The 23,693-nt window shown below is 45.4% G+C and overlaps 1 protein-coding gene across 1 annotated transcript; it reads left to right on the top strand.

The window, feature by feature from the left end:
- On the top strand, positions 1-22,154 carry LOC137314020 (probable G-protein coupled receptor 139). Its single transcript, XM_067979711.1, has 3 exons — positions 1-76; positions 10,157-11,016; positions 21,936-22,154. The coding sequence occupies exons 1-3, from the start codon at positions 1-3 to the stop codon at positions 22,152-22,154; spliced, it is 1,155 nt and encodes a 384-aa protein (XP_067835812.1).
- The last annotated feature ends 1,539 nt before the right edge of the window (positions 22,155-23,693 follow it).

Raw genomic sequence — 23,693 nt, 5'->3', positions numbered from 1 at the left:
ATGGCGGCAAGCGCGGCAGCCATCCTGGACAAAATGGCCGAACGGATGGCGACCAGCTTGCACAAAACTGCCGCAAGTACCGCAGCCATCTTGGACAAATTGGCATAGAGTATGGCAGACATCTTGGTCGAAATGGCGGCAAATACCACGCAGAATGTCCCCAATGATACCACAGTGAACCCAGAATGTCCCAGTGACCCCACAGTGAAACCAAAGTGCACCCAGTGATGCCAGAGTGCATCCAGTCACACCAGATTGATCCAAGAGAGCACCCAGGGATCTCTGAGTGCACCCAGTCACCCCAAAGAGATCCCGGAGTGGCAGTCTTTATATTTAGACGACCTCCACAACATCTACTATGACAGCAACAACCTTTATTGGTAATAGGTATGTGTATATATATATATATATACACTTACACACGGCCGGCATGGCGGCAAGTATGGCAGCAATCTTCGAAAAACTGGCGGCAAGTACTGCGCAGAATGTCCTCAGTGACCCCACAGTGGCCCCAGATTGTACCGAGTCACCCTAGATTGATCGTAGAGTGCACCCAGAGATCCAAGAGTGGCAGTGTTTATATTTAGACCATCACCACAACAACTACGACTGTAACAACAACTTATATGTATAATATATATATATGTATGTCATAAATATATATTTGATATATATATACGTGTATTTTCACACGGCCAGCATGGCAACAAGTAAGATGGCCATTTTGGAGAAAATGGCGGGAAATAAGGCGGCCACCTTCACAAAATGGCCGCAAGTACATCGGCCAACTTGGACAAAATTGAGGCAAGTATCGCGCAGAGTGTCCCCAGTAATACCTTAGTGACTGTAGATTGTCCCATTGACACCCTCAATGAATCCAGAGTGCACCCAGGGATCCCAGAGCGCACCGAGTCACCCCAGATCAATCCCAGAGCTCACCCAGGTATCCCAGATTTCACACCGGGATCCCAGAGTGCATCCAGGCAAACAGGAGTGATCACAGGGTGCACCAATGGAACGCAGAGAGCACCGAGAAACCCCAGAGTGATCCCAGAAATCTCATGGCATCAGGTCCAAAATGGGCAAGGAAACCTTCTGCTGATTACCACCTACCGTCCTCCCTCAGCTGATGAATCAGTCCTCCTCCATGTTGAGCACCATTTGGAAGAAGCACTGAGGGTAGCAAGGGCACAAAATGTACTCTGGGTGGGGGACTTCAATGTCCATCACCAAGAGTGGCTCGGTAGCACCACTACTGACCGAGCTGGCCGAGTCCTGAAGAATATAGCTGCTAGACTGGGCCTGCGGCAGGTGGTGAGCAAACCAACACGAGGGAAAATCTTACTTGAACTCGTCCTCACCAATCTACCTGTCGCAAATGCATCTGTCCATGACAGTATTGGTAGGAGTGACCACCGCACAGTCCTCGTGGAGATGAAGTCCCGTCTTCGCACTGAGGACACCATCCAACGTGTTGTGTGGCACTACCACCGTGCTAAATGGGATAGATTCAGAACAGATCGAGCAGCTCAAAACTGGGCATCCATGAGGCGCTGTGGGCCATCAGCAGCAGCAGAATTGTATTCCACCACAATCTGTAACCTCATGGCCCGGCATGTTCCTCACTCTACCATTACCAACAAGCCAGGGGATCAACCCTGGTTCAATGAGGAGTGTAGAAGAACATGCCAGGAGCAGCACCAGGCGTACCTAAAAATGAGGTGCAAACCTGGTGAAGCTACAACTCAGGACTACATGCATGCTAAACAGTGGAAGCAACATGCTATAGACAGAGCTAAGCGATTCCACAACCAACGGATCAGATCAAAGCTCTGCAGTCCTGCCACATCCAGTCGTGAATGGTGGTGGACAATTAAACAACTAACGGGAGGAGGAGGCTCTGCAAACATCTCCATCCTCAATGATGGGGGAGTCCAGCACGTGAGTGCAAAAGACAAGGCTGAAGCGTTTGCAACAATCTTCAGCCAGAAGCGTCGAGTGGATGATCCATCTCAGCCTCCTCCCGATATCCCCACCATCACGGAAGCCAGTCTTCGGACAATTCGATTCAGTCCACGTGATATCAAGAAACGGCTGAGTGCACTGGATACAGCAAAGGTTATGGGCCCCGAAAACATCCCAGCTGTAGTGCTGAAGACTTGTGCTCCAGAACTAGCAGCGCCTCTAGCCAAGCTGTTCGAGTACAGCTACAACACTGGCATCAACCCGACAATGTGGAAAATTGCCCAGGTATGTCCTATCCACAAAAAGCAGGACAAATTCAATCTGGCCAATTACCGCCCCATCAGTCCACTCTCAATCATCAGCAAAGTGATGGAAGGTGTCGTCGACAGTGCTATCAAGCGGCACTTATTCGCCAATAACCTGCTCACCGATGCTCAGTTTGGGTTCCGCCAGGACCACTCGGCTCCAGACCTCATTACAGCCTTGGTCCAAACATGGACAAAAGAGCTGAATTCCAACGGTGAGGTGAGAGTGACTGCCCTTGACATCAAGGCAGCATTTGACCGAGTTTGACACCAAGGAGCAATGGTAAAATTGAAGTCAATGGGAATCAGGGGGTAAACTCTCCAGTGGCTGGAGTCATACCTAGCACAAGGGAAGATGGTAGTGGTTGTTGGAGGCCAATCACCTCAGCCCCAGGACATTGCAGCAGGAGTTCCTCAGGGCAGTGTCCAAGGCCCAACCATCTTCAGCTGCTTCATCAATGACCTTCCCTCCATCGTAAGTTCAGAAATGGGGATGTTCGCTGATGATTGCACAGTGTTCAGTTCCATTCGCAACCCCTCAGATCGTGAAGCAGTCCATGCCTGCATGCAGCAAGAACTGGACAATATCCAGGCTTGGGCTGATAAGTGGCAAGTAACATTCGCGCCAGACAACTGCCGGACAATTACCATCTCCAACAAGAGAGAGTCTAACCACCTCCTATTGACATTCAACGGCATTACCATCGCCGAATCCCCCACCATCAACATCCTGGGGGTCACCATTGACCAGGAACTGAACTGGACCAGCCACCTGAACGCTGTGGCTACAAGAGCAGGTCAGAGGCTGGGTAATCTGCGGCGAGTGACTCACCTCCTGACTCCCCAAAGCCTTTCCACCATCTCCAAGGCACAAGTCAGGAGTGTGATGGAATACTCTCCACTTGCCTGGATGAGTGCAGCTCCAACAACACTCAGGAAGCTCGACACCATCCAGGACAAAGAAGCCAGCTTGATTTGTACCCCATCCACCACCCCAAACATTCACTCCATTCACCACCGGCGCACTGTGGCTGCAGTGTATACCATCCACAGGATGCACTGCAGCAACTCGCCAAGGCTTCTTCGGCAGCATCTCCTAAACCCGCGACCTCTTCCACCTAGAAGGACAAGAGCAGCAGGCACATGGGAACAACACCACCTGCACGTTCCCCTCCAAGTCACACACCATCCCGACTTCGAAATTTATCGCCGTCCCTTCATCGTCGCTGGGTCAAAATCCTTAAACTCCCTAACTAATAGCACTGTGGGAGTGAGAACTTTCACCACACGGACTGCAGCGGTTCAAGAAGGCGGCTCACCACTGCTTTTTCAAGGGCAATTAGAGATGGGCAATAAATGCTGGCCTTTGCAGCGACGCCCACATCCCACGAACGAATACAAAAATAAAAAATAATTCACAGTCCGCCTTTTATTTAATAAACATTCCCAAGGGGAAGTAAAAGCAGTAAGAAGATATCAGGAGGACTGGTGAAAACCTTGGTCAAAGGGTGGTTTTAAGGAGGGTGTAAAAGGAGAAGTAAATGGAGAGTCGGAGGGGATAAGATTGGTTTTCAAGAGTAGAATTTCGATGTCTGAAGGACAAAAATGGACCCCCAGCTAAAGAAGGAGATATTAGGAGGGATGACAAAAGCTTGAAGCAAGAAATAGGTTTCATGGAAAGTCTGAAAGAAGGAAAGAACATGCCTTTACAATGCGCTATCCAAGGCCTCAGGACGCCCAAAACAGGCAATGAAGTATATTGTGAAGAGCAGTCACTGTGGTAATGTCGGAAACGTGACAGCCAATTGGCACACAGCAACATCCCACAAACTGCAATGAGATAAATGTCCAGAAAATCGGCTGCAGTAATGTTGGTTGAGGGATAAATATTGGCCAGGACACCGGAAAGAAGTCCCCTGCACGTTTTCGAATATTGCTATGGGATCTTTTACATCTACCTGAGAGGGTAGATGGGCCCTCGATTTAACGTATCCTACTGTTGGCACCTCCGACAGTACAGCGCTCCCACATTACTGCCCCTCCAACAGTACCGAGCTCCCGCAGCACTGACCATCCAACAGAGTGCCTCTCCCTCAGTACTGACCACCCGACAGTGCAACACTTCCTCAGTACTGACTCTCCGACAGTGTAGCACTCCTTCAGTACTAACCCTCCGACAGTGTAGCACTCCCTCAGTACTGATCCTCAACAGTACTGAGCTGCCGCAGCACTGACCATCCAACAGAGTGCCAGTCCCTCAGTACTGACTCTCCGACAGTGCAGCACTTCCTTAGTACTTACTATCCGACAGTGCAAAACTTCCTCAATACTGAACCTCCGACAGTGCAGCATTTCCTCAGTACTGACTCTCCGACAGTGCAGCACTTCCTTAGTACTTACTATCCGACAGTGCAGCACTTCCTCAATACTGACCCTCCGACAGTGCAGCACTTCCTTAGTACTGACCCTCCGACAGTGCAGCACTTCCTCAATACTGACCCTCCGACAGTGCAGCACTTCCTTAGTACTGACTCTCCGACAGTGCAGCACTCCCTCAGTACTGACCCTCCGACAGTGTAACACTCCCTCAGTACTGACTCTCCCACAATTCAAAACTCCCACAGTACTGACCCTCCGACAATGCAGCACTCCCTCAGTACTGACCATCCGACATTGCAACATTCCCTCGGTACTGACCCTCCGACAATGCAGCACTCCCTCAGTACTGAACATCCGACATTGCAACATTCCCTCGGTACTGACCGCCCGAAAATGCAGCACTCCTTCAGTACTGAGCCTCTGATAGTATTACACTCCCTCAGTCGTGACTTTCCGACAGTGCACCACTACCTCACTACTAACCTGTACTGGTGGCCCCTCAGTACTGCACTGCAGTGTCAGCCTGGATTATGTGTTCAAGTCTCTGGAATTGGACTTCAATGCACAGCTTTCTAACTCACAGATGAGACTGCTACCAATGATCCACGTCTGACACCTGAAAGGAGGAGAGGGAGATGGAGGGGCTTCGGGAGGGCATTCAGGAGCGTGGCCATGGCTGAAGGCACGGCTGTCATAAATAGGACAAATGGACTGCTGATGCACAAGTGGGCAGAGGTGGAGGAGTAGAGTGTTTGGGAGGGGCTGTCGGACTGGGGAGTTTAGAGAGATAGGGAGGGGTGAGGCTCTGATTGAATTAAGTGTAAGAAAGAATAAAAATAAATTACAGGCTTAGGAGACGAGAATCCAATGCAGGTCAGTAAGGGCTTCGGTGGTTGGTGAGCAACTCACCAATCAAAAAGCCAGGGCTGGGGATGGAATCCCTGGCAAGGATGTGGAGATTTTGGGGCCAAATATCATGACTTCCCAATTTTTACCTGGAGGAACTGGTGGCTCATCTAAAACAGAATGTGGGTCTACAACACAAAGATATTGGAAGGGTCAAGAGAGGCGGTGATTTTGTCAGCGGCCATCTGAAAACTGGTCCATGTCTGCGGACTGTGTCACCAAAGGGCAGCATGTAGATGAGGGAGAGGAAGGAGTCAAGAATTGAACCTTTAGAAACATAAGAGATAACGGTGATAGGGTGGGAAGAGAAGCTTCTCCTGGCTCTGATCAGATAGGTGAGTGGAACCAAGTGATGGAAGTCCCAGCAAAAGAGGCCAGTGTCCAATGAATGAGCAGGCGACGGGTTAGTTGTCTGTCGGTAAGGAGACAGGGAGGGGTGGGCTATGGATGGTTTTAAACCCAAGGATGAGGATTTTAAATTTAAGGGATATGGAACTGGGAGCCAATGAGAGCCTGGTGCTGGTTGGACACAGACAACAGAGTTTTGTACGAGCTCACGTTTATAGAAGGTGGAGGTTGAATGCCCGGTCAGGAGTGCATTGTAAGAATGGAGTCTAGGGGGGGGGGGGGACAGAGGCATTCATGAGGGTTTCAATGAAAATGGGCTGAGGAAGGAATGGAAGCGGGTAATGGAATTGCGGGGCCTTTGTGATGGAGGTCAAACTGGGTCATGAGCTCAGCTCGGTGTTACACGGGACCAATGTTACTGGAGCCGTTAACCAATCTAGAATAAACGGGTAAACATCTGCAGTAAAATAGCGGAGAGAGGAATGTCAATGGGACACGTTCAGTGTCCGTCCCCTAATATCACCCACAGTCATTTCTCGGCTGCAATCCTCAACCTGCCCTTTAACTGTCATCGTGTCACTGACTCACAATTCATATTTTAACTGGGAAACTGCAGGAACAGAGTGAAACGGGTCTGCTTGTGTCCCTGGATTCAGTCCACACGGCAGAGAATCGGTAACATTTATAAATGAATCTCCAGGAGTGAACATGGTCAATACAATTATATAAAAACTGTAAATGGAGCCGCTCATTATTATTGGATCAGTCCTGTATGAGAACAGATTTAAACTTTATTCCTGAGAGAGGTCTGATTAAGATAATAACATGGACTTTGAGATGTTTGTGTTTTATTCACCACATTATTTACATCGGAGTCAAAGCTGCTGATCTAATGTGTTTGTTAAACTGACTGTAACTAATAGCAATGGTCAGGAGTGTAACCGTATCAGTGGAGACATATCCCCTGTATAAATCAGGGCTTGTTGGAATGGATCAGCTCAGAGTGCCTGCCGGAGCTGTGGTTCCCACGATAACAGAAGTCAGTGCTTCTCACAGAAATGGGATATCCAGTAATCTATCAGATACAACGCATTTATTATCCTCTTCTTGCAGCTATTGGAGTTCCGGGTAAGCCATTATCTCAGCTGTTAATGATGTAAATCGATGTTATCCCAGCAGCTGTATTTGGCAAATTGTTCTTCCCCCTGCATATTTTAGACATTCACCTGTTCTGTTCTATCGGTTGAATGATGGAATGTGTTAAGTCTCTGCTCTCTCGGTCTTGTAGGAGCTGCATTATATCTGTAATGAACTTTGTATATCCAACACAGGCATTGTTACTGGATCATTCTCTGTACTGAATGTATTGGAATCAGGTGTCTGGGCAAAGGGCTGGTATCAGACCATCAGGAGATGATAACAATTTCGTGTTGTGGATCTAACCTGCCCTGGAATATGTTTCCATCAATGTGTTTTCAGTGATTGATAATGAGACAGCTCGAGGTTACAGTGTTTACAAGGAGGCAGCGCAATGTCCCCCTCCCCAATAACATGCTTCAGTTTAACTGGGATTTCAATGTATTTATTGGTGATCACTGTTATGAAACATTATTTCATTATGTGTGTATCTGACGCCGCTTCAGATGTCTGGTTACTGAAATGAGTTTTCTGCTGAATCTTTCACATCTCCTTCTCCGCTTCACTGTGGATGAATTCACTGACTGTCACTGGACTTCACTGTAAAATGAAATGTTTTGATATTATGTTGCATTGGATGAAGGGTCTGAGTGTACGGTTGCTAAATTTGCTGATGACACAAATGAAGGTAGGAAAGTAAGTTGTGAAGAGGACATAAGGAGTCTGCAAAGGGATATAGATTGGTTAAGTGAGTCGGCAAAATTTTGGCAGCGGATTACAATGTGGGAAAATGTGAACTTGTCCACTTTGGCAGGAAGAATAGAAGAGCAGTATCTTATTTAAATGGAGAGAGATTGCAGAACTCTGAGGTACAGAGGGATCTGGGTGTCCTCGTACATGAATAACAAAATGTTAGTGCGCAGGTACACCAAGTGATTAGGAAGGCAAATGGAATGTTGTCATTTATTGCATGGAGAATGGAAAATAAAAGTAGAGGAGTTTTACTGCAGTTGTACATGTCATTGGTGAGATCACAACTAGAATACTGTGTGCAGTTTTTGTCTCCTTATTTATGAAAGGATATAATTGCTTTGGAGTCGGTTAAGAGAAGGTTCACTCGACTGATTCCTGGGATGAGGCGTTTATCTTACGAGGAAAGGTTGGACAAGTTGGGCCTGTATACATTGGAGTTTAGAAGAATGAGAGGTGATCTTATTGAAACATATAAGGTCCTGAGGGGACTAGAAGGGCTACATACTGAGAGGATGTTTCCCCTTGTAGGAGAGACTGGAACTAGGCACCACAGTTTAACAATAAGGGGTCTCCCATTTAAGACGGAGATCAGGAGAATTTTTTTTTCTCTCAGAGGATCGTGAGTCTGTGGAGCTCCCTTCCCCAGAGAGCGGTGGAGGCAGGGTCATTTAATATTTTTAAGGCTGAGTTAGATAGATTCCTGATTTGCAAGGGAGTCAAAGTCTTATAGTCGGTAGACGGGAAAGTGGAGTTGAGCTCACAATCAGATCAGCCATGATCTTAACAAATGGCAGAGCAGGCTCGAGGGGCCGAATGGCCTACTCCTGCTCTTAATTCCGATTTTGTAGCTTGCACTGTATCCGCAGCTATCAGGAGCCCTTCTATTTATCTGTAGATGATAAGTGTAATATTGGCGTCTTGTTAATTGAACAGCCACGCCATCTATCCCTTGACTTTATAATTGCAGAAAAGGAATCCCAATTATTGTGAGATCTGTCTGATAGAGGCTTTCGATGCTGTTTATTCCATGATTTGTAGATGAAGTGAACAGTGTAGGTGAACAGGTGGAGACTTGAATGATCTGTAGAAACATTAAACTATTCCATAGAGGGTTCACTTTTTAACAAACTGACACCGAGAATAGGAACGGTGGAACACGGGGCTGGTGAACAGAATGCAGGCACAGGGTGATAGGATTTAATCGGATATGAAAATGGACTTGAGAAAGAGAGGAGAGTGAGTGATAGAGAGGGTGACTGAGAGGGAAAGCGAGAGGCTGTGGTGTGAATAATTCATCAGAATTAACTGCTCAAACTTCGAGTACAATTAAACATAGAAAATGTGATTTGAAGGTGTTATTATGATGTGGTCAGATTGGATGAGTTTTTATTGTGGGACTCGCTCCTCATGTTTATATCCCTGTCAGGTCCTCAGTCTGTTTTTGTGAATGTTCCTTGTTTTGCACATTGACACTAAACATAAATAAAATTTGCTGAAAGAATAGAATCAGAAATGCCTTGATCGAAATGAATTATTCGGATATTGTACGTTAAATTCGGCTGAATTCAATAAAAAATTAGGTTGATTTAATTAATATGTATGAATTTAATTTTAAGTGATTGTGCAAAGTAAATTTATTGAACACATTTTATTCCCAACACAGGTTTTCTGACACCAATAACCACAGAAATGAACTGTTGAATGTATTAGTTGGATTGTGTTAGTGGAACCTATAGATTAGATTTCCTCTAACACTCTGCTCCAGTCTCTCCCTGTGAGACCCAGCCTCTCCTCCCACTGCAATGACTGCTCGGTCTCGTCATCCCTTGGTTAGGTTCATTCACTTTCCAAAACCATTTGCTCCTGACTCCCCTTTTTCCTTGTCTCCCTCCCAATCTCAGTCACTGGCTCGGACTCCAGCTGCATTTCCCGTTTAGTGCCAGCCCCTGACGGCATTCTGAACGCAGAGCAAAAACTATCTGCCCCTCCCCCTGTTCCATCATATTCCCGACCCTTCGCTTTCTTTCCTCGTCCGTCTGGAGCCTAAATCCTACTTTAATCCGCTGGATTCCCGGTGTGTCAAACCCGTTCTCCCTTCCCCACCGGCACTGCGCCCTTACTCAGCCCTTCCAGTGGATCTGATACTCACTTTATTCACTTTCTGTATCCATCTCCCAATTAATTATTAATCATTGTGTTTAAAAACATCTCTCTGCCCGAAAGCGCTGTTCAGGTTAATGAGTCACTTTCCACCCTTCGATGCAGCAACAAAGCTGGAAATTTCGCCTCAGATCCTCTCAAACCGCTGCTTTGGCTCCAGGCCTGATGAATAATTTCTCTGCTTCCTTTTCTCTCTCTTACAGTTAACTTGGTGGCGATTGTGATCCTGTCCCGAGGAAAGTGCAGTCTCTCTAAATGTATCAGTGTCTACCTGGTGGGAATGGCAGTGGCCGATCTCATGGTCGTTATCATTAGTGTGATATTGAAATGGATTGGTATGATTTATTTCAGAGGTTCATTCCTGCACATTACTCCCGTGTGTAGTTGTATTACCTCCTTGAATGCTGCAGTCACTGTGGTTTCCGTCTGGTTCACCGTCGCTTTCACCTTTGATCGATTTGTGGCCATTTGTTGCGAGAAGCTGAAAAATGAATATTGCACCGAGAGAACGGCGGCTGTGGTTCTGGGAACAGTGAGTGTGCTGGGCTGTTTACAGAGTGTCCCCTGGTACTTTACATTGAATCCTGTATATATAGTTGATAATGTTCCCTGGTTTTGTGAGACTAAACCGAGCTTCCGTACTTCCCCCGCATTGGCCGCATATGACATGTATCACCTCATTTTAACCCCTTGTGTCCCGTTCTGTCTTATTTTGCTGCTCAATGTTCTGACGGTAAGGCGTATTTTAGTGTCCAGTCGAGTCCGCAGGGCACTCCGGGCCCGCAGTAATGGAGAGAATCAGAGTGATCCAGAGATGGAGAACCGAAAGAAATCCATCATTTTACTCTTCAGTATATCGGGCAGTTTTATACTGTTGTGGCTGACACAGGTTGTATTTTACATTTATGTGCGAATTGCAGACATTCAGTATTATTACTCCTTCTCTGACCCTGTTTATATCACTCAACAAACTGCAACAATGCTGCAGCTTCTTAGTTCCTGCACAAACACGTGTATTTATGTCCTGACCCAGAATAAATTCAGAAAGGAGCTGAAGAACGCGGTGAAATACCCACTGAATTCAATTAATTAAACTAAAATGAAAAATCTGGAATTAAAATACGAGTATCAGTAATGGTGGTCATGAAACTACCGAATTGTCATAAAAACCCATCTGGTTCACTGATGTCCTTGAGGGAAGGAAACCTGCCGTTCCTACGCGGTCTGGCCTGTATGTGACTCCAGACACACAGCAATGTGGTTGATTCTTAATTGCCCTCTGAAATGGCCTAGCAAGCCACTCAGTTGTAAAATCTCAGTTAAAAAAAATTCACAACAAGAATAAAATCGGACGGATCATACGGCATCAGACCACGCGGCACCGGACACAATAAGAACATAAGAACATAAGAAATAGGAGCAGGAGTAGGCCAATCGGCCCCTCGAGCCTGCTTCGCCATTCAATAAGATCATGGCTGATCTGATCCTAACCTCAAATCTAAATTCATGTCCAATTTCCTGCCCGCTCCCCTTAACCCCTAATTCCATTTACTTCGAGGAAACTGTCTATTTCTGTTTTAAGTTTATTTAATGATGTGGCTTCCACAGCTTCCTGGGGCAGCAAATTCCAGAGACCTACTACCCTCTGAGTGAAGAAGTTTCTCCTCATCTCAGTTTTGAAAGAGCAGCCCCTTATTCTAAGATTATGCCCCCTAGTTCGAGTTTCACCCATCCTTGGGAACATCCTTACCGCATCCACCCGATCAAGCCCCTTCACAATCTTATATGTTTCAATAAGAGAGCCTTTCATTCTTCTGAACTCCAATGAGTAGAGTCCCAATCTACTCAACCTCTCCTCATATGTCCACCCCCTCATCCCCGGGATTAACCGAGTGAACCTTCTTTGTACTGCCTCGAGAGCAAGTATGTCTTTTCTTAAGTATGGACACCAAAACTGTATGCAATATTCCAATTGCCGTCTCACTAATACCTTATATAACTGCAGCAATACCTCCCTGTTTTTATATTCTATCCCCCCAGCTATAAAAGCCAACATTCCGTTGGCCTTCTTGATCACCTGCTGCACCTGCATACTAACTTTTTGATTGTCTTGCACTAGGACACCCAGATCCCTTTGTACTGCAGTACTTTCCAGTTTCTCGCCATTAAGATAATAACTTGCTCTCTGATTTTTCCTGCCAAAGTGCATAACCTCACATTTTTCAATATTGTATTGCCTCTGCCAAATCTCCGCCCACTCACCCAGCCTGTCGATATCCCCCTGTAGGCTTGTTATGTCCTCCTCACTCTCCACTTTCCCTCCCATCTTTGTATCATCTGCAAACTTTGATACGTTACACTCGGTCCCCTCCTCCAAATCGTTAATATAGATTGTAAAGAGTTGGGGAACCAGCACCGACCCCTGCGGAACACCACTGGCTACTGGTTGCCAGTCCGCGAATGAAACGTTTATCCCAACTCTCTGCTTCCTGTTAGATAACCATTCCTCCACCCATGCCAGAATATTACCCCCAATCCAGTGATTCTTTATTTGAGCAATAATCTTTTATGTGGCACCTTGTCGAATGCCTTCTGGAAGTCTAAATACACTACGTCCACTGGTTCACCTTAATCCACCCTGTACGTTATGTCCTCAAAGAACTCAAGCAAATTTGTCAGACATGACTTCCCCTGCATAAAGCCATGCTGACTTTGTCCTATTAAATTATGTTTATCCAAATGTTCCGCTAGTGTCTCCTTAATAATAGACACCAAAATTTTACCCACCACAGATGTTATGCTAACTGGTCAATAATATCCAGCCTTCTGCCGACTACCCTTTTTAAATAAGGGTATTAACTGGACAAATCAAATTGGGCAGGGCAGCCTTGAGGAAGAGTTTATTGAGTGTATTAGGAATGGAGTTCTTGAGCATTATGTAACTGCCGGGACCTTTGCCGAGTCCAGAGAATTTTGGAAAATTATTGCCAAAGCATCCACAATCCCTACTGCCACTTCCCTCAAGACCCTCTGATGTAATCCATCAGGTCCATGGGATTTATCCGCCTTGAGTCCCATTAATTTACTGAGTACCAATTCCTTAGTGATTTTAATCGTATTTAGCTCCTCCCCCCTCCTCCCCCCTGTTTGTCCAGTGTTGGGATATTCTTAGTGTCCTCTACCGTCAAGACGGAAACAAAATATGTGTTCAGCATTTTTGCCATCTCCATGTTTCCCACCATTAATTTCCCGGTCTCATCCTCGAAGGGACCTACGTTTGCCTTAGCCACCCTTTTTCTTTTTGTACAACGATAGAAACTCTTGCAATCTGTTTTTATATGTTTTGCTAATTTATTTTCATAATCTATCTTCCCTTTCTTAATTAATCCTTCAGTTACTTTTTGCTGTCTTTTGAATATTTCCCGATCTTCTATCCTCCCACTAAGTTTGGCTACCTTATATGTCCTTGTTTTTAGTCGGATACTATCCTTAATTTCTTTACTTAGCCACGACTGGCTGTCATTTTTTTACACCCTTTTTTCCTCAGTGGAATATATATTTTTTGAAAGTTGTAAAATAACTCCTTAAATGAACACTGTGCTCATGTACCGTCTTACCCTTTAATCTATTTTCCCAGTCCACTTCAATCAATTCCGCTCTAATACCATCATAGTCTCCTTTATTCAAGCTCAGTGCGCTTGTTTGAGAACCAACCTTCTCACCCTCTAATTGGATATGGAATGTAACCATGTTATGGTCACTCATTCCAAGGAGATCCTTAACTTGGACATTGTTAATTAATCCTGGCTCATTACACAGGACCAGTTCCAAGGTTGCTGGCCCCCTTGTAGGATCAGCTACATACTGCTCAAGAAATCCATCCCTAATGCACTCAATAAACTCTTCCTCAAGGCTGTCCTGCCCAATTTGATTTGTCCAGTTAATATGATAGTTAAAATCCCCCATAATTATTACATGCCCCGACGATTTCCTGATTAATACTTCTTCCAGCAGAGTTGCAACTATTCGGAGGCCTATATACTACGCCCACTACTGTTTTTTTCCTCTAATTATTGCTTATCTCCACCCAAACTGTTTGATTATCCTGATCCTTTATCCCAATATAATTTCTCTGTATTACAGTGGTTCCTTCCTTTATTAACATAGTCACCCCACCTCCCCTTCCTTCCTGCCTGCCTTCCTGATTGTTAAATACCCTGGCATATTTAATTCCCAGTCGTTGTCACCCTGCAGCCATGTTTCTGAAATGGCCACAAGATCATACCCATACGTAGTTATTTGTGCCGTTAACTCGTCCATTTTGTCATGAATGCTACGTGCATTCAGATAACTAACTTTCAAATATGTTTTGTGACACATAGTTCCTGCTTTTTCCTTTTTTAACACTTTACCTTTTACTCCATACCTTCTGTCCCTTCCTGACACGCTTTCCTCTGTTTCCCTGCTCAGGATCCCAACCCCCTGCCACAGCATTGATGTTGGGTTAATCGCCTTACGCCTTCTAGTTTTTATTTTATCTGTCGTGCCTAAAGTACACTTTCTTTCCGCTGCTCTACACTTTTCCCTTTCATTTGTTCTTGAACAACTATTTTACTATTTGTATTGTACATTTCCCCTTAGTATTCCCCTCTCTTGCTGCTCTCAACATTATTCCCTTCTGACTCCCCGCTCAGGTTCCCATCCCCCTGCCACTCTAGTTTAAACCGTCCCCAACAGCACGAGCAAAAACTCCCGCGAGGACATAGGTCCCGGTCCTGCTCGGGGTATAAAGGCAAACCAAGCCCAGTCGACCCTGCAAAGTCCTCCTCACTCACATCTGGGGACTTGTGCCAAAATTGGGAGAGCTGTCCCACAGACTAGTAAAGCAACAGCCTGACATAGCCATACTATCAGTATCATACCTTTCAGCCAACGTCCCAGACTCTTCCATCGGCATCCCTGGGTATGTCCTGTCCCATCGGCAGGACAGACCGACCAGTGTTGGCGGTACACTGATATACAGTCAGGAGGGAGTGGCCCTGGGAGTCCTCAACATTGACTCCGAACCCCATGAAAACTCAGGGCATCAGGTAAAACATGGGCAAGGAAACCTCCTGCTGATTACCATCCACCGCCCTCCCTCAGCTGATGAATCAGTCCTCCTCCATGTTGAACACCACTTGGAGGAAGCACTGAGGGTCGCAAGGGCACAGAATGTACTCTGGGTGGGGGACTTCAATGTCCATCACCAAGAGTGGCTCGGTAGCACCACTACTGACCGAGCTGGCCGAGTCCTGAAGGACACAGCTGCCAGACTGGGCCTGCGGCAGGTGGTGAGCAAACCAACACGAGGGAAAATCTTACTTGACCTCGTCCTCACCAATCGACCTTTCGCAAATGCATCTGTCCATGACAGTATTGGTCGGAGTGACCACCGCACAGTCCTCGTGGAGACTGAGGACACCATCCGACGTGTAGTGTGGCACTATCACCGTTCTAAATGGGATAGATTCAGAACAGGTCTAGCAGCGCAAAACTGGACATCCATGAGGCGCTGTGGGCCTTCAGCAGCAGCAGAATTGTATTCCAGCTCAATCTTTAACCTCATGACCAGGCATGTTCCTCACTCCACCATTATGAGCAAGGCAGGGGATCAACCCTGGTTCAAAGAGGAGTGTGGAAGAGGAAGCCAGGAGCAGCACCGGGCGCACCGAAAAATGAGTTGCAAACCTGGTGAAGCTACAACTCTGGACTACATGCTTGCTAAACAGTGGAAGCAAAATGCTATCTACAGTGCTAAGCCATTCCACAACCAACGGATCAGATCAAAGCTCTGCAGTCCTGCCGCACCCAGTCGTGAATGGTGGTGGACAATTAAACAACTAACGGGAGGAGGAGGCTCTGCAAACATTCCCATCCTCAATGACGGTGGAGTCCAGCACGTGAGTCCAAAAGACAAGTCTGAAGCGTTTGCAACCATCTCTAGCTAGAAGTGCCGAGTGGATGATCCATCTCGGCCTCCTCCCGATATCCCCAACATCACAGAAGCCAGTCTTCAGACAATTCGATTTACTCCACGTGATATCAAGAAACACCTGAGTGCACTGGATACAGCAAAGGCTATGGGACCCGACAACATCCCAGCTGTAGTGCTGAAGACTTGTGCTCCAGAAGTAACTGCGCCTCTAGCCAAGCTGTTCCAGCACAGCGACAACACTGGCATCTACCCGACAATGTGGAAAATTGCCCAGGTATGTCCTATCCACAAAAAGCAGGACAATTTCAATCCGGTCAATTACCGCCGCATCAATCCACTCTCAATCATCAGCAAAGTGATGGAAGTTGTCATCGAAAGTGCTATCAAGCGGCACTTACTCACCAATAACCTGCTCACCGATGCTCAATTTGGGTTCCGCCAGGACCACTCGGCTCCAGACCTCATTACAGCCTTGGTCCAAACATGGACAAAAGAGATGAATTCCAGAGGTGAGGTGAGAGTGACTGCCCTTGACATCAAGGCAACATTTGACCGAGTGTGGCACCAAGGCGTCCTGGCAAAATTGAAGTCAATGGGAATTAGGGGGTAAAATCTCCAGTGGCTGGAGTCATACCTAGCACAAAGGAAGATGGTCGTGGTTGTTTGAGGCCAATCATCTCTGCCCCACGACATTTCTGGAGGAGTTCCTTAGGGCAGTGTCCTAGGCCCAACCATCTTCAGCTGCTTCATCAATGACATTCCCACCAACATATGGTCAGAAATGGGGATGTTTGCTGATGATTGCAGTATTCATATCCATTCGCAACCCCTCAAATAATGAAGTAGTCCGAGTCCGCATGCAGCAAGACCTGGACAACATCCAGGCTTGGGTTCATAAGTGGCAAGTAACATTCGCGCCAGATAAGTGCCAGGCAATGACCATCTCCAACAAGAGAGAGTCTAACCACCTCCACCATTGCCGAATCCGCGACCATCAACATCCTGGGGGTCACCATTGACCTGAAACTTAACTGGACCTGCCATATAAATACTGTGGCTGGGTATTCTGCGGCGAGTGACTCACTTCCTGACTCCCCAAAGCCTTTTCACCATCTACAAGGCGCAAGTCAGGAGTGTGATGGAATACTCTCCACTTGCCTGGATGAGTGCAGCTCCAACAACACTCAAGAAGCTCGACACCATCCAGGTCAAGGCAGCCCGCTTGATTGGCACCCCATCCACCACCCTAAACATTCAATCCCTTTACCACCGGCGCACTGTGGCTGCAGTGTGCACCATCCACACGATGCACTGTAGCAACTCGCCAAGGCTTCTTCGACAGCACCTCCGAAACCCGCGACCTCTACTACCTAGAAGGACAAGAACAGCAGGTACATAGGAACAACACCACCTGCACGTTCCCCTCCAAGTCACATGCCATCCCGACTTGGAAATATATGACCGTTCCTTCATCGTCGCTGGGTCAAAACCCTTGAACTCCCATCCTAACAGCACTGTGGGAGAACCATCACCACACGGACTGCAGCGGTTCAAGAAGGCGGCTCACCACCACCTTCTCAATGACAATTAGGGATGGGCAATAAATGCCAGCCTCGCCAGCGACGCCCACATCCCATGAATGAATAAAAAAAATCTAATTGTTAAATTAGTGAAATCCTAGAAAGAGCTGAATGGTTTCAAGCACTCGAACTAAATCCCATTTCATACTCCATCCCCTACACTTCCCGGGGGACGGAACGTATATTTTATATTAGCAGCACAGAGGCCTGAAATTATCTGAAATATGCTTCTGGTATTGTATTTTTTGAAAATCTGACCTATTGAGGCAGGATTTACTCTGCAGAGGACACGTGCATTTTTGCTCGAAATGATGGCACGAAAGAGCTCCGCTCGACTCCAACTGAACGGCCGTCGAGCAAAATTTGCAAAGCTGGGAATCAAAGTAGCTGCTGTGGGCCTGATTAGAATGGGTGCACTCTCATTGACTGGAGTCGGAGATAGAGAGAGAGGGATAGAGCGGGGGAGGGAAGAAGGGAGAGATAGAATTTGAGAGAGATAGAGAATGAGTGAGAGAGAGTGAGAGGAAGACTGAGGAAGAGAAATAGTGAGACAGAAACATGTACAGTGAGCGAGAGAGAAAGGGGGAGAGAGGGAGACAGAGAGACAGAGAGAGACACGCAGAGAGAGAGAATGAGAGAGAGAGGTAATGATATAGAGAGTGAGAGTGAGACATAGTGTGAGAGAGAGAAAGAGACACAGACATAAAGAGAAACAAAGAGAAAGGGAGGAAGAGAGTGGGACAGAGAAAGTGAGAAAGACAGATAGGGAGAGAGAGAGACAGAGAGAAACAACGGTAGAGATAGATAGAGAGAGTAGGGGACAGAGAGACAGAGAGAGGAGGGGGCAGAGAGTGAGAGAACACTGAGATTGAAGAAATATAACGGTTAAAAAGCGCAGGATATTAAAACAGGTTCACAGAAAATGGAGGGTGTGTGTGTGAGAGAGAGATAGAAAAAAAGAGGGTTAGGGACGGATTTAATCAGAAAAGGAGAGAAATAAAGAGAGTTTGTAGGACAGGAGATAAAATTAAAAAGAGAAAGAAAGAGTGAATTAAAGCATATATATAAGTAGAAGTGGAAATAAAAAGATAGAAAAACACGCAGAATATCAATTGAGACAAACGATATAAACACTGAACAGACACAAGGAAAGACGGACAAACATATATAGTGACAGGAGGGTAGAGACAAGAGTGAGAATATAACACAGAAAGCATTAAGCAAACAGTGTAATCAGCCTGGAGTGTGTGAGAGTGCTGACCAGCAGAACAGCAGCAGATGAAGCAGGCCAGACAGTTCATGTTTGATTTTGCGAATCCAATCTTGTGGATTTAATTTTGACATTACTAATAGGGATGCCTGGAGGCTGCACAATAAAGTCACACAGCCTTGGGTTCCTGACCCTGACCAATATTTACTGCAGGAGATTCCCAGCTGCTCTGTGTAGTAAACATTCATCTGATAAACGAAAGCCTGAAACTAAATCGTCTTCAGTATGTCTGAAGGAAAAGGAAGATTAAAAGAAGAAAAGGATTGTTAAGGACAAATTGTAAAAATCACACAGCAGAGGATAGTTCACCATAGCAACAAGAACGATTCCAGGAGGGCGAGTGGTCGTTTGAACTCCTGCCGACTTAACTTGGTTACGTTGTGGACACTGAGAGAAAACAAGTGAAGTGTCAATCAATCGTGGGTTGTATTTGTAGGAACCCATTGTTGATAAGCCACCGTCCCAGAGGTGTGATTCTGTGTTAAAAAATGGCTTTAAAAGCTGGTCAGAAGTTGAGTGGAGAGAGACCTTATGGGTTGAATTGAGGAATAAGGAAGGATCTCAGACTGTAATTGGAGTTGTGTATTGGACCCCTGGCAGCAGCTTTGAAGTGCTAGATTGCATAAGTGCCGAGATTAGACAAGCTTGTAACATAGGCATCGTGGTCTTAATGGTAGACTTTAACCTTCACGTCGATAGGGAAAAGCGGACTGGCAACTGTCAGAAAGGTAGTGAATTTCTTGAGTGTGTCCGGGATAGTTTTCTACAGCAGTATGTCCTCGAGGCAATAAGGGGGCAAGCCATATTCAATTTAGTCATGAGTAATGAACCAGATTTAGTTAACAGCTTAACTGTGTGTGAACATCTATCCAATAGCGATCATAACATGATCGAGTTCAAGGTAGTGTTTGAAAGGGAAATAAGTGAATCAGCTGCTAAGATTCTGGACTTGGGAAAGGCCGACTAAAATGGGATGAGACAGAGACTATCAACAGTAAACTGGGCAAATCTTTTAATGGGTCAAACGAATGATGATCAGTGGGAAATGTTTAAAGTAACACTTAACGTGATACAGAACCGGTGTATACCGCTGAGGGGCAAGAACTCGACTTGCCAAAAAAACAGCCATGGACAACTAAGGAGGTAAGGGACAGTATAAGATAAAAGAAAGGACACACAAAAAGGCAAAATATGGTACTGATCCTGGTGAATGGGAAAGATACAAAGATCAATAAAGGGTCACAAAACAGATAGTAAGAGCTACAAAAAGAGAGTATGAAAAGAAACTTGCAAGGGTTATCAAAACCAATACTAACAACTTTTATCGTTATATTAGGAAAAAGAGGGTAGTCAGGAGCAGTGTCGGCCCCTTAAAAAACTGAAAGTGGGGATATTGTCATTGACAATGGGGAAAGGGCGGACATGTTGAATAATTACTTTGCTTCAGTATTTAAAGTAGAAAAAGCATGCTGGAAAACCCAAGAAAACTAATATTGAGTCGGGGACAGGGACTCAATAAAATTAACATAAGTAAAACAACAGTAATGAGGAAAATAATAGCACTAAAGAGTGACAAATCCCATGGACCAGATGGTTTCCATCCCAGGGTTTAAAAGGAAGCAGGTGAGCACATTGCAGATGCCCTAATTATAATCTTTCAAAGATCTCTAGATTTAGGAACCGTCCCTCTAGATTGGAAAATTGCACATATTACTCCGTTTGTTAAGAAAGGAGAGAGAGAAAAACCAGTGAATTATGGACCAGTTAGCCTAACATCTGTTGTGGGGAAAATGCTGGAGTCTATAATTAAGGATAGGATGACTGAACACCTCGAGAATTCTCAGTTAAATATAGAGAGCCAGCATGGATTTGTTAAAGGTAGGTCGTGCCTGACAAACCTGATTGAATTTTTTGAAGAGGTGACTAAAGTAGTGGGCAGGGGAATGTCAATGGATGTTATTTATATGGAATTCCAGAAGGCGTTTGATAAAGTCCCACAAAAGAGACTGTTAGCTAAGATAGAAGCCCATGGAATCGAGGGAAAAGTATGGACTTGGTTAGGAAGTTGGCTGAGCGAAAGGCGACAGAGAGTAAGGATAATGGGAAGGTACTCACATTGCAGGATGTGACTCGTGGAGTCCCGCAGGGATTTGTCTTGGGGCCTCAATTATTCACAATATTTATTAACGACTTAGATGAAGGCATAGAAAGTCTCATATCTAAGTTTGCCGATGACACAAAGGTTGGTGGCATTGTAAGCAGTTCAGATGAAAACATAACATTACAAAGGGACATTGATAGATTAGGTGAATGGGAAAAACTGTGGCAAATGGAATTCAACGTAGACAAGTGTGAGGTCATCCACTTTGGAGCAAAAAAAGATAGGACAGGTTACTTTCTAAATGGTAAATTGTTAAATACAGTGGATGGCCAATGAGACTTAGGGGTTCAGGTACAAAGATCATTGAAGTGTCATGAACAGGTGCAGAAAATAATCAATAATGCTGGCTTTGAAATCTAGAGGACTTGTGGGCAAGGGGGAAGAAGTTATGCTGCAGCGAAACAAAACCCTGGTTAGACCGATCCTGGAGTTCTGTGAGCAGTTCTGGGCACCACACCTTCGGAAGGACATATTGGCCTTGGAGGGAACGCAGCGTAGGTTTACTAGAATGATACCCGGACTTCAAGGGTTAAGTTACGAGGCGAGATGACACACATTGGGGTTGTATTCTCTAGAGTTTAGAAGGTTAAGGGTTGATCTGATCAACGTTTATAAGATATTAATGGGAACGGAGAGGGTGGATAGAGAAAAACTATTTCTGCTGGTTGGGGATTTTAGGACGAGGGGTCACAGTCTGAAAATTGGAGCCAGACCTTTCAGGAGTGAGATTAGAAAACACTTCTACACACAAAGGGAGGTGGAAGTTTGGAACTCTCTTCCGCAAATGGCAATTGATGCTAGCTCAATTGCTCATTTTAAATCTGAGATAGATTATTTTTTGGCAATCAAAGGTATTAAGGGATATGGGCCAAAGGCAGATATATGGAGTTAGATCACAGATCAGCCATGATTTTATCAAAAGGCGGAGCCGGTTCGAGGGGCTGAATGGCCTACTCCTGTTCCTATGCTCCTATCATTCCTTTGGTGGACACAGATCCACCACGGCTGCTCCAACCTCACCTTTCGCTTCCTGACAGCACCACCTCACCTGGAATCTTCCCGACTGCTCACTAACTCCCAGCTGGATGCCTCAATGCAGGTTTACAGTTTGCCTATGAAGCTGATGACCTGGTTGCAAGAGAAAGTCCGCTACACTACAACATTATCCATCAAAATACCTGGAATCTTCCCGGCAAGCTTGAGACAACCATAAGGATATAACTGTTGTTATGGGCTTAGTCTGAGATAAACATTGGATTTCCAAACGGTTATGCATTTTAGGAATTCAGAATATGTTGTTTTATTGGTGTCAAAGCAATTCTGAATCGGGCATAAACCCAAGGTGTTGTTCAAATTCTAATCTCAAATTTTCTAGTTTATTAATAATAATAACTGATTGTTTTCTTTTTGAAGTCGTGGTCTGTGCCTAAAGTTTCTTTAGGAAAAATAACCCATTAAGTTAAATATAAAACTAAACCGTATGGAGATAAAAAGTCATTGCCCCAAATTGAAGTGTAAAATCACTTTGCACATTTTTGCTCCTCCATCTGCACCATGTGTAACTTTCCCAGTGAGCTGCTGGATTCTGTAACAAATCACACTGTACTCTTGCCCCTTCTGCTTGTTACTAAACTGGACAGGGTCCCGCAGCACTCTCCCCATCTGCTACTGTTACAAATACTGTTATTGTTTCAGATTAAAGAAAAATATGAATGATGGAGAAATACACAAAATCCCAGATCAGAACTACATTCAGATTGAGTCCAATTTTACTCTGATTTATTTAATAGAAGCTAGAATTACATTCTCGACACAAAATGGTTCATTGTACCTTTCCTCCGAATGTATGGTCTCTCCTTCTCCGTGAACATTCGTTCAAAATAAACAAATGTTAATCCATTTTTTTCTGCAGAAGTTCACGTTTTGGTCTTTGATTCCCTCACTGCACCGCTGTCTTTGTGTTAAACACCAGCTAGTGCCAGTCTCACACAGTTTGTGTCATTAACTATAGTTCAACAGTGATTTAACAGGATCAGCAAACGAACTCTCTCCGTGTCTCTCACCATAACGAGTTCCACCTTGCCCCTCAGTAAGATGGCTGCCTTTCTGTTGGCCATTTTGCTTCAGGATCAGGGCGGCCATTTTCTTTAAATTTCATGGCGGCCAATTTGTTTGACATTGCCCCCTTGCCCGGCGGTAAGTTGGCTCCCTTGCCCCTCAGTAAGATGACCGCCTTGCACCTCATTATGATGTCCAACTTGCCCCTCAGTAAGATTGCTGCCATACTGGCTGCCATTTTGTTTCAGGTTCATGTCGTTGAAGTTGTTTTGTTCATCGTTTCACATTTTCGTATTTGGTACGGCACAAGAGGAGGCTATTCAGTCCACTGTGCCTGTGCCAGCTCTTTGAAAGGGCTATCCAATTATTCCCTTTATCAACCCACACTTGTCCAAGTGGCAAGTAATTTTGTCCTTGATTATTTTTTCTAAAAGCTTCCCCACCACCGAGGTTAAACCGACTGGCCTGTAGTTGATGGGTTTAACCTGGCATCCTTTTTTGAACAAGCGCGTAACATTTGCAATTCTCCAGTCCTCTGGCACCACCTCCGTATCTAACGATGATTGGAAGATTATGACCATTAATTCAGCAATTTCCATCCTTACTTCCCTCAGAAACATAGGATGCATCGCATCTGGACCGGGTGACTAACCTACTTTAAGCATAACCAGCCTTTCTGGTACCTCTTCTTTAG

This window comes from Heptranchias perlo, unplaced genomic scaffold (assembly GCF_035084215.1).
Source record: "Heptranchias perlo isolate sHepPer1 unplaced genomic scaffold, sHepPer1.hap1 HAP1_SCAFFOLD_50, whole genome shotgun sequence".
In the NCBI taxonomy this organism is placed as follows: domain Eukaryota; kingdom Metazoa; phylum Chordata; class Chondrichthyes; order Hexanchiformes; family Hexanchidae; genus Heptranchias; species Heptranchias perlo.
This window is presented reverse-complemented; position numbering and strand designations above follow the sequence as displayed.